At 33.6% G+C, this 11,817-nt stretch overlaps 1 protein-coding gene across 1 annotated transcript; it reads left to right on the top strand.

Moving 5' to 3' along the window:
* Positions 1–3,763: 3,763 nt before the first annotated feature.
* LOC137397048 (ice nucleation protein-like) lies at positions 3,764–11,419 on the top strand. The gene is made up of 4 exons (XM_068083333.1): positions 3,764–3,898; positions 4,088–4,247; positions 8,160–8,805; positions 11,332–11,419. Exons 1-4 carry the CDS (start codon positions 3,764–3,766, stop codon positions 11,417–11,419), a joined length of 1,029 nt encoding a protein of 342 aa, XP_067939434.1.
* The last annotated feature ends 398 nt before the right edge of the window (positions 11,420–11,817 follow it).

Here is an 11,817-nt window from a genome sequence, read left to right as displayed (position 1 = left end):
ATTGCTATATATTATAATAGCACTCAGTAATTTCACCATCTTTAAAAAGCCAAAACACTCTTGCAGACTATCTTAATACCTTCCTAGCAAATGACTGCTGTCTAACGACAGCAATCGACAGCAAAGTTGTTTAAAAGTTTATAACAGTATGTTTGTCTACCACCGCCTAAAGATGCATTACGTTGGTTGTTTATCTGTTGTAGCCAATCATTCTACAGAACATTTTTGAAACTGCATAAGGTTGTTTATAGACACTTATATGTGTATTGGATCATGAAAAATATTCTGTTTTTAGTCACAAGTATAGGAACATATATACTTGATACACTATGACATATAAAGAATCTTGTTATGTGGGGGTCAAAGAAACTGTGAAAAAATTTATGTGCATAATTCATCAAGTAAAAAAACATTCACCTTAAAAGCCTTTCAACCAAAATTTTTTAAGTTATTATGAAAGAACACCATTGAAAAAACCTGTGAGTAATAATAATAAGTGAGTTGCTTACAGCCGTAATAAAATACAAACTTGTCAACTGTTACATATAAGCTGCATATATATATATATATATATATATATATATATATATATATATATATATATATATATGCATATATATATAATGTATACATATAACATATATATTATATGCAGTATAATATATATGTTACATATATATATTTTAAGGTGTCATACCGAGTAATTTAACCTATTTTTAAGAATAACTATGAAAACAATTCACAAAATATAGACTAGCGTTGTCTTTCTCGTGAATCAAATTTTATTTTGATTCACGATAATAAATTGGTTCACAATTTACTTCGTGAACCAGTTTTACTAGTGCACTTTGTTTATTTGTTCTATCAGCCTGGTTTTAGGTATAAAGAGTTAATTTCTTTAAAATTGCTCAGTTATTGATTTAAACATCATTTTAATCTTACGTGTAAAACTGATGATAATAAGCTAAAGCCAGGCTTGTTGCCTAGCAATAGATTAGCTACACTATCCAAACCTTTTTTACCATGAATGTCACTATCTATGTCATTAATCTTGTTGACTGTAGCACAATCAAACTCTAATCAGTGTTTCATGTGGTTATTATTCAGATTTTCAAAAGTTCATCACCTGGTTATAGAAAGTTGTTTAGGCCACATAAGTCACTAATTCTGCCAGTTGCCGTTGTTCCTAAATAATTGATCGAAAATTGTTAGAAACAATTTTTATGATGAACTAATGCATACTTCATGCTTTTTTGACTCGTGTCTTTCACAATCTTCACCGTATTAAAATTTGTGTCTGTCAACATATCTATTTTTCAAACATTGCAGATTGACGTTTGAAAGGAAAATATCATCACACAAGATTGCAACTGTCAAAATTCAGCTCAGTAGAACAACACTCTGAGACCTGCACCAGCCATCCACCACCATGTTTGGAATAAGGATACATTAGTTATTACTCTTGATAGTCTATCAAGGCTCACTTGACTTTCAGAGTTTTAGACTTTACTATCATGAGGGCTGTGTATGTCTGACTTAAGTTGAGGTTAAAGTCAGCTTAGTAATTCATACTCTAAAGCCTGGTTCCAATATCATTTGTGAAACTTCGGTGTTTGCTTGCGCGGCAAAACGCTTGCAAAGCTAAGCTCAGCGGCATTTGTTCACATAAAAGCTGCCTCGCTAAACATAATCGCGTAATCAAATAAAATGTTCGCTCGCCATGCCGTTTCTATAATGGTGACCTCCACCTGCACAGTGCATTTCAGAAAGTTTTTGCTTGTTGCCTTTCGTTAAATTTGAAAAGCGCTAAACTATTGCTTTGTTGCCGCTAACTACCGGCAGTAACTGGCATGTTAGTTCCAATTTCACCGCTAATGACCTGTAGTGCTGTCGCCGGTGCATTGCGACGTATATGGAAACCAGGCTCAACACTTGCAGTAACTAATCGCTTCTAGTCACTAATTGAGGCTTCCGACTTCAAAATAGTTCTGAAGACGCTTTTACATTGTGCATTATCAATAGGCTAAATAGGAAGAACACATGTTATCTGTTTGTTGCAAACTGTGCTTGTAAACTGAAACTAATTTGATCTAACAGTCAAAGCAGACATTAGTATACATTTAGTAAACACAAAATGAGCAAAATACAAAATTATGAAGATAATAAGCAAATGCATCTGTATTTAAATTTAGAATAGCAACTGACTTAAATTTTAAAAGTCCATTCTCTAGTAAGGTTCAACGTAAATTAAAAAAGTACATCTGACTACAGATAAATAATTACTAAAAGTAAATTTTATTTTTAGTAGGTAATAAACTAATTCAGAAAAGTATAAAGTTAAATGATTTCAACTTTATTCAGTTGTGGTTTTGGCTGGTGAAAACAAAAGAAAGAATTTTTTAATTTAAGAGGCAATAAAGAGTTGATCAAAATAGGATCTGAAAAAGGTATGAATGATGACAATGATACTGGTGAACATGGATAAAGTGATATTGAAAAGGCTGCATAGGAATATAGGTAGCAGGAGAAAGAAAAGGGAAGACACACCGCAAAGTAGAGAGAGAAATGAGAGAAAACCGGTACATAAAAGTATAGAGACACGTAAGTTGTGGAGTATGGTACAGCGGAAGATATAGATAAATAGAATAAAGGAGTAGATGGAAGAGAAAGGAAACATGACCAGCTAAAAGTTAGGAATGAAGACAAGGATAAATAAAGTGAAAAAGGTAAAGCAATAGAAACATAACGGAGCCAAGTAGTTATGTCAAAAATACCCATATGTCCCAATATGAAGCGATAAAAGCAACTTGCACCATGTAGTATGCTTGAGTTAGGTGTCCCAACAACCAAAAACAAAGTTTTTCTAAAGAGAAATAAACAATAGAACTAGCTAAAAATATAATCTAATGTTGATTACTGTATCACTAGTTCAATCGCGTTGAGTATTTAGAGAATAATTAGGTGTTTGTCAAAGAAAAATGAAATGAGGCCTTAGCATTCTCTCTGTTTTGATGTATTGTTGTTGTTCTGCTGATGTTTTAGTCTAACATATTTTACTTCTAGAAGAACCTGCTCCACATCAATCTAAAAAATTAATGGCTATAATTAATTTCAATATCAAAACACGACCTTTTGGCAGGCACTTGTTTATCTCTTCAAATCACGTTCCTCTACTATCCTCCGAAATCCTGTTTATAGTTGTAGCTTTTGTATGGACATGAGGCTTTGAATAACACTTCATAGACTTTTTGCGCTAAATGTCCAGAGAGTTTCGCTCTTGTTAAGTGTGATTTTGTTTAAAAGGGTTTTGTACTTCTCATGTAGCTTTTTTTTTTACTGACAAAAAAAAATGCTGAGATGCTTCAATTATTCTGATCAAGCAAGTATAATATGAGGTGGAGAGAAGTAGAGTTACTAGACACAAAAAGGGGCAAAATATAGCTTCAAAAACTGCAGCGTGGAAATCATTGATAAATCCTAAACCATTAGACAGGCATTTCTGAAACGACTGACTGCAAGACAAAGAAAGAGGAGAGTGAAAGAAAAAAAGAAAGGGAGAAAAGGGTAGAGCGAGTTAGAGAGAGGGGGATAAAGGGAGGAAAAGAGCCAAAGTGAGGAGAGAGGGGGAAAGAGAGGTAGAGAGAACAAGAAAGAGGAAGAAAGCGGAAGAAAGAGGAAGAAAGAGATAAAGAGAGAGAGAGAAAGAGAGACAGATAGAGAGACAGAGAAAGAGTGAGAGAGAGAGAGAGACAGAGAAGGGGAGATGAAAGAAAACAGAGGAAGTAAAAGAAGAGAAAGAGAGAGAGAGGGACAGGGAAGTGGAGAGAGAGGGGCAGAGCAAGGGAAAGTAGAGTGGGAGAGAGGGAAAGAGAAGAATAAAAGAAGAAAGAGAGAGGGAGTGAGAGGGAGTGAGAGGGAGTGAGAGGGAGTGAGAGGGAGTGAGGGGGAGAGAGAAAGGGGCAGAGAAAAAGAGAGAGGGGGAGAGAGGGAAAGAGGGAAAGAGATAAAAAGAGGCAGAGAGATGAAGAGCTATTAGATAAAGACTTTTGTATATGTCTTTATCCAGATATTACTCCTGTGCTAATAGGTTCAGGAAGCAATAGTTTATGAGATTGGTACAGAAAAAGTATACAGAAAGCAACTTGGCAAATGGGGCCTTCCCTCTCCCACATTGCAAAAGTCAAAAGGGCATACATTTTTGGCAGCACCGATTTCATCACATGAGCTTGCCTCGGATTTCAAAAACCGTTGGGATTGTGTCAACGTTCTCTTTCAAAGTCTAACAGTATAACTAACTGAATCTGTACTCACCATAGACTTGTAGAAGGGATAGCAGGGTTTAATTGGCTATCTAAAAAAGAACACATGAAATGGCTATAATATTCTAGTCTTTTTCGATTTAAGCTTCAAAAGACAATTAAAGTTGCTTTCAATAAATTGCTAATGGTAAGAGATGTTTTAAAGAGTTTTGCTGCAGTTTTTAAAAAAACCGTAGTTCGCTGCTAAACTTACTTTTGCAAAAGGCATTACAGACTATAAAGAAACATCTAAAGGCATAACTTTTCAATTCAATTTTCGATTCAAACTTTTTTTTCTAAAAGTAAATGTGAAATGCTCAAAATTTTTAATGATGTGTCTCGTTGTACTTAATGCTAACAGAAACCATCTCAAACTTTTATTAGAGAAAAGTAAAACTCGGAAGAGAAAAAATGAGAGACATCAATATGAAGCAAGACAGTAAATCCTTGTTTTTATGTGAATATTTACTTCATTAAAAGATGTGTTTATCTGTTCGTCTTTCTCTGTTTATCTGTCCCTTCGTCTATCTATCTATCTGAAGCCAAGCTAACAGTGTTAGAAAAAGTTGACACCAAACGGATACCAAACACAAATCTTTAGATTCCAAGTCAAGGGCACAATCAACGCAAAACTCGACCACCTTTTCACGTCCAAGAATAATTGTGCATGCCCTTATTGCACATAAGGATTTCTCAGTGCATGAGACTGTCAGCATACTACTGTACGTATTATAAAACATTTTTCACTTGCTAAGAGCTCTTTAGTTGTAATTCGCAAAAGCTTGGCTAACTTCAAATTCTCAAGAAAACCGTAACTTGAAGAAAACAATTCCAAAGCAAAAGTGTGCAATGAAAGCAAAGCAGCTTTGTGACTGCTTCAAGCTAGTGAGCTTTTTGTAGTACATGAAAACATGCAATTTTATATGATTAAAAGTAATACATACTTACAGACAAGAAACTTGACTTTTTAGTTTTATTCCACAGATGAGCAAAACCGATAACAGATGTCACTCTGAGCTACTAAAAGTTTTAATTTGCAACTAGCTTGTGTTACTAAAAAACCAATCAACCATATCAATAATCCGGTGGTAAGTCCATCAGTAAATAGCTCTTCTTTGCACGTGAGTTATTTTTACACTTCTCCTCTGTTCATATCATTTCCTTAAGCATGTTTAGAACTTCTATCAACATTCAAGCATAGGTGGATAGCTCCTGTGCTGGACTCAAATTTGGTTGGGACTAATTTTACAATTGTATTTGGTATATGCAGTGTCACAATCTGACTAATTTTTGAAGTTTAAACGTTTTGTCAAATAGCGGTTGTAATTAAAAGGTAATAGAATGATGGTAGCAGTGGTTGAAGTTTTAAAAATAGTTCCATCACTACCGAAATAGCCCCATAATCTATAGAAAAATTTGGAAATGTTCGACCTTTACAGAATAAGATTGCACAATGTAGAGTTCATGCATATATTATTTTCACACTTCAAGTGTTCAAACTAATATTACTGAAAAATAACAGCAGCAAATAATTGTAAACGACAGAAAATCAATTTAAAATTTGTCACTATGTAATTGAAAGTTTAATTGCAAAAAGAGGTTTGTCATTTTTTACTTTTCATAAGTACGATCTCATTTCCCCAGATTCACAATTCAAGTTTTCCTTGTCAAAGTTTTGTGGTTAAAATCTTTTTAGTTGGCTCTTTTTTCTATTCCTGCTTTTAAGTATGTTTTTGTCTTATTCATAATATTTTAACTAAATCAGAGCTAACACCATCCTTATATTTTCAATTCATAGAATAAATTGATTTTCTGATGCAAACACAAACCATTTTTTGTGACATAGAATAAGTTCAAAAGGAACTATATTTATCTGGAAAAGCTTTTCTCAATTTTTCTGTCAAAAAAGTGAGTTTAGTAAAAGAAAATTTTACATGTCAGAATTAATTGAGTAATCTTAGAAAGGCAGTGCAAAAAAATCGGGTGGCAGGTAAGGGGAAGAGTATGGTTGAGGAATAGATGAATAACACAAACAAGTAAATGTAAGAGAAACCACTAAATGTACTGTGATACTGATTACCGTCAGGTACTAGAAGCCACAGATGTGGTTGTTAATTACAACCATATCTGTGGACAAACAATAAGGTTGGATAATTTTTAACCAAAAAATTAATGTTTTCATTCTGACAAAATGCCAAAAATTAAAATATATGTCTTTGGCACTTTATTCTAAAGTGATTCTTGGATAATAAATTACCTGAAACACTTCTTGCAAAGTTTCCAAGCCTTCTGCAGTCTGCATTTTTTTTCTTTCAGAACTTCTTGTTTTTAGGTAAACTAAAGGTAATAAGATGAGTATAAAGAAACACAACTTAAATAAAGTAAAATAATAGAATTATAATACAAGCAGCTACTGTATGGTTCTATTAAAATACCCGTTGGTTGGAAAGTTCAGTGAGGTAGGTGAAATTAATGATAATTAATAATAGCACTCTAGTGATTATATCTTTATCCATATTTTGAAAATTTAACACTATGATTTTAAACAAAGAACATATAACTGAGAGCAATAAGCACAATGTTTATTTAATTTGAGCACTGCAACTGATTCATTTTACAAGACTAAAGAAAGTATGACTTTTGCCGACCTTTTAAAAATAATGCTTTTGACTTCTGTTTGTTACTCTTTTAATTGCTCCAAAATTTAATTTATAGTCAACTTCGTACCTTTAGTTCTGAATAGCTAAATCTCTCAGAAATATATAAATGTAAATTTTTCCTTCTCAATATTTTTCCAGTAGTGAAGGTAAAGTCACTTTTTAAAAATTTGATTTTCTAAATTTATAGTTTTGGTTGGTTATTCCATCTAACAATTAGAGTAAAAATTGGAGTATGTCCCAATCGTTTGATCAGATTGTACTTTTTTCCAGTTTTTGTACATATGTCTCCGTATAATTCCAGTATTTGTTCGAGTATAAGTTTTTTTTAATATAACATTATGCTATTAGTATATAAATATATATATATAATATACATTTATATATAGGTATATATGTTTATATATACATTTATATATATATATATATATATATATATAAATATATAAATATATATATATATATATACATATATACTCATGCTACAGACAGTACTGTTTCGGCTATTAAAGCCTCATCAGTGCAGCTCAGAGCTTAGGCAAGGGACACAAATCCCATTACCAATGAGAGTTGATTTCCTGCCATGAAACAACTAGGTTGCCTCACAGACTTTAAGAAAATCAATGTGCTGGCACCAGAGTGCTCAAATCACAAAAGTGATGAGCTTTGCACAAAGGCTAAGAGTGTCGCACCTCTCACAGAGTGCTCAACCAAACCGAAGTAAGGGAGCATATACTCACTAGAGGCTAAACATGCGCAATTTGGGTATTGAATGTGATCAATTTTTCAAGAAAAAGATTTTACGATAACAAGTTAGTATAAGTTATAAACATATTGTGATGGTAGTCTTGACTCACACTTACGAGTTCATTTAAAAAATTTTTAGGACAAGGCTTTCTATTTGCACCTTTGGCGAGATAAAATATTTGAATCGTGATCACTGATCACAATATATACATATATATATATATATATATATATATATATATATACATATATTTATGCTATATATAGCTTAAATATTTTTATTTTTTTATAGTTAACATGAGCCAGCAATACACAGTTTTACCGACCAATTATAGTAAGATATTCTACTTATTAAAGTCAGCCACCACGCTAGAAAAAACAAAATAATACATGTAATTTGTCTCTTACTCTAATATTAAAAGTATTCTGGGTGTGGCTGAGTATTGCAACTTACTAGAGGCTGAGTATTGCAACTCACTAGAGGCTGAGTATTGCAACTCACCAGAGGCTGAGTATTGCAACTCACTAGAGGCTGAGTATTGCAACTCACTAGATGCTGAGTATTGCAACTCACTAGAGGCTGAGTATTGCAACTCACTAGAGACTGAGTATTGCAACTCACTAGAGGCTGAGTATTGCAACTCACTAGAGGCTGAGTATTGCAACTCACTAGAGGCTGAGTATTGCAACTCACTAGAGGCTGAGTATTGCAACTCACTAGATGCTGAGTATTGCAACTCACTAGAGGCTGAGTATTTCAATTCACTAGAGACTGAGTATTGCAACTCACTAGAGGCTGAGTATTGCAACTCACTAGAAGCTGAGTATTGTAACTCACTAGAGACTGGGTATTGCAACTCACTAGAGGCTGAGTATTGCAACTCACTAGAGGCTGAGTATTGCAACTCACTAGAGGCTGAGTATTGCAACTCACTAGAGGCTGAGTATTGCAACTCACTAGAGACTGAGTATTGCAACTCACTAGAGGCTGAGTATTGCAACTCACTAGAGGCTGAGTATTGCAACTCACTAGAGGCTGAGTATTGCAACTCACTAGAGGCTGAGTGTTGCAACTCACTAGAGGCTAAACATGCGCAATTTGGGTATTGAATGTGATCAATTTTTCAAGAAAAAGATTTTACGATAACAAGTTAGTATAAGTTATAAACATATTGTGATGGTAGTCTTGACTCACACTTACGAGTTCATTTAAAAAATTTTTAGGACAAGGTTTTCTATTTGCACCTTTGGCGAGATAAAATATTTGAATCGTGATCACTGAGCATTAAGCAATCACATGCAAAACTGGCACCAACCAACTTAAACTAGTCATTTAGATAAAGACTATGATAACATGGTTGGTGTCAAACTATAAACTTTGGCAAGCACAACTTGGTGTATGTGACGCTGAGCATTAGCCAAAATATGCATTTCTTGTTTCAAACACTGAGGGTTTAGGCTGAAGCTTCCAGACAGACTAATTGGTAGAATGTATGAAGAACAAATTTTGAAAGCTGGCACAAGTTGAGATTGGTAACTTCAGACATAGCTTGTAAAAAGAATGTCAGGAATGGCTATCAGTCTAAATAAAACAGTAAGAGTTGTTTAAATTGTGTCAACGGGTTCATTTTTACAAAATGCTACAATAAAGTTGTTATAACAAGGTATTAATTAACAAACAAATGTCTAGCTGGCTGAGATTGTTAAGGCTGACATATTCAATGTATCAGTTTTAATATTTTTTCCTTTTTGTGATAAGTTGATATATTACAGTATATTGACTAATTTAATTAGTATTTTCTAAAAAAGATTTAATTAGGTAGGATATAATATAGATTTACGATAAATATGATGTTTTGATATAAATTAGATTAGTAAATTTCATTTAAGTTGTATAATACGAAATAGTCCAAAAGCCAATTAGCCTAAAACCAAATCGTCTAATATTGATTAGACCAAATGGGATAATGAACCAAACTGTTTTAGACCAATCATCAGTAGACAAAATCAAACAAAAATCCCTTTATGAATCTATTTATCCTTGTTTAAGTTGAAATACTTTCCTATTTTAATACTAATTTACAAGAAAACTTTACTTTTGCATAGAACATTAATTTTCAGGTTATGTTTTTTTGAAAATTTAAAAGCCTACTTAGGATTGTCTAGTTTTTACTTGCTAACAAATAACTAAACAAGTTATAGTCTATATGTTTCTAGACCCTCAAGTCTAAGAGGCCTCAGCATAATCTCTGCGCTTAAGCTTCGATATTGTAATGCAGTGCTTATATGTGATTAATTGTTTTCGTAATCTGACAGCTAAACGGCATTTTCATTAGGCATGGCGGGAATTCCCCTTTCCTTTTTCCCTTAGTTGGATTGCATTCATGGGAACATTCTAGATGAGGAAATATTTAGCTCAGAGGGGGAAACAAAGTTACAGACATGTTTCATTTATGCGTAACATTAATATTTTGCAGTCATTTCTCCTCTTTTAGCTATTTGTACCTGAAAGGGAAATATTGCAGCAGTGCCAATGAGGTGTGGTATGAATTATGTATTACACTAACTTCATAAAATATGCTCACCTAAAAACTATCTAACAAACACACTGGTTTATGTATGTTACTATGGCTTACCAGCTCATAAGTCGTGCAAAGAAAGTGGTCACTCCCAGTTCATCTTTGAGGTAGCATTGTTCACCTGGCAATGTTAAAGAAGCAGTCACTGTGTCATTTTGCTTTTAAACATAAACTCTCACAAAAGTTTAGTAATTTTTTTTTCTCATCACGGAAGTGCTGAGAAGAAATGTCTGTGCAAAAAGATGTCACTGGCTGCTATCAGCGGAGTAGTTGACATTAGCTATTACCATTAATTTGTAGCGTTACTCGTCTCAAATTTTGTAATGTCTTTGCAGCTATTGCATCAAATTTGCTCTTTTGCTGAATGTGAGCTTTTAAACCTCCATCAAGGTTTGTTGACTTTGGTCTTGAAACATCCAGGCAATCAGCTCATCTCAAGCATAAAAATCATCATAAATAATAAAAAGTTTCAATATTTCCTGATAAGTTCTACAAACATTTTGTGAAAGTTCATCTTTGAACTCAAAAAACTGATTATCGATGTTCAAGTTACAGCATAAGTAGAAATTGGAACTCCCAACAACGTGAAACACTTTCACTAGTAATATTCAAACACTGCTATTAATAAACAGGTGAGTATTAGTGTGGCACACTTCTGTTACGAATTATATTTCATGTTCTTCAAAGGAATCCCTAAAACTAATTAAGTCGCCTTGAGTGCTCCAGTGACTAAAGGCTTCGCTTGTCTCTAAATCTCTTGAGTTAGAGACAGGACAGTCAAAATATCTCAGGGAAACTCTAGGTGCATGAGGTGCTGAAGAACTGTGCCTTAATATGATACTACTTTCAAGGGAGGGATTCAACATAGAGATGAGGATTGAACCAATATTCTGCTTTGCAGTAGAGAGACCACTAAAAAACCATTAAAAAGCAGATGCATATTAGTGCCACACACTTCTGTCACAATTGTTATTTAATCTTCTTTAAATGATCCCCAGAAGTAATAAAGGTTTATCAGTGTTCCAAGATCAATGATTCTCTTGCCTCCAGATTTCCAGAGCCAGAAGAAAAACACAGCCAGCACATTGATGGAAAATTCCAGGTGCGGAAGGTGCTGGAGAAACCCGCTTTAAAATGACCACAACCCTATGGAATCTTGTTGCAAAGGAGCAATTTACTCTGCAGGTGAAAATTGAACCACTCATCTCTTTGTCAGTAGAGAGGGTTATTTCTCTATGGCTCCATATGGCTAGTATGTTTATCAACTAATTCATCAGAAGTGAGCAAATACTCACAGGATTCATCAACCCAACATTACCCAGACTAAAAGTTTAACAAGACTCTCAATTCTTCACGTTAATTTACATCAATTTACGCTGCTATAATATAAAACCAAAAAAAGCATTCTTAAATTATCACATTAGTTCGCGCTATTAATGCCAGACACTTCTGTCACAATTGTCATTTATTGTTCTTTAATTAAACCCATGAACTAATAAAGGTTCTTTGACATTTCAATATCAAGGTTTATATTGC

This window comes from Watersipora subatra, chromosome 5, assembly GCF_963576615.1.
Source record: "Watersipora subatra chromosome 5, tzWatSuba1.1, whole genome shotgun sequence".
Classification (NCBI taxonomy): domain Eukaryota; kingdom Metazoa; phylum Bryozoa; class Gymnolaemata; order Cheilostomatida; family Watersiporidae; genus Watersipora; species Watersipora subatra.
This window is presented reverse-complemented; position numbering and strand designations above follow the sequence as displayed.

Excerpts from the sequence above, each read along its gene's own strand:
- LOC137397048 (XM_068083333.1), top strand. The coding sequence starts at position 3,764 with ATGAAAGAAAACAGAGGAAGTAAAAGAAGAGAAAGAGAGAGAGAGGGA. Across the intron at positions 4,248-8,159 it reads TGCCTCGGATTTCAAAAACC|AGGCTGAGTATTGCAACTCA; the intron begins GTTGGGATTGTG and ends GCAACTTACTAG. Across the intron at positions 8,806-11,331 it reads GCTAAACATGCGCAATTTGG|ATTTCCAGAGCCAGAAGAAA; the intron begins GTATTGAATGTG and ends TCTTGCCTCCAG.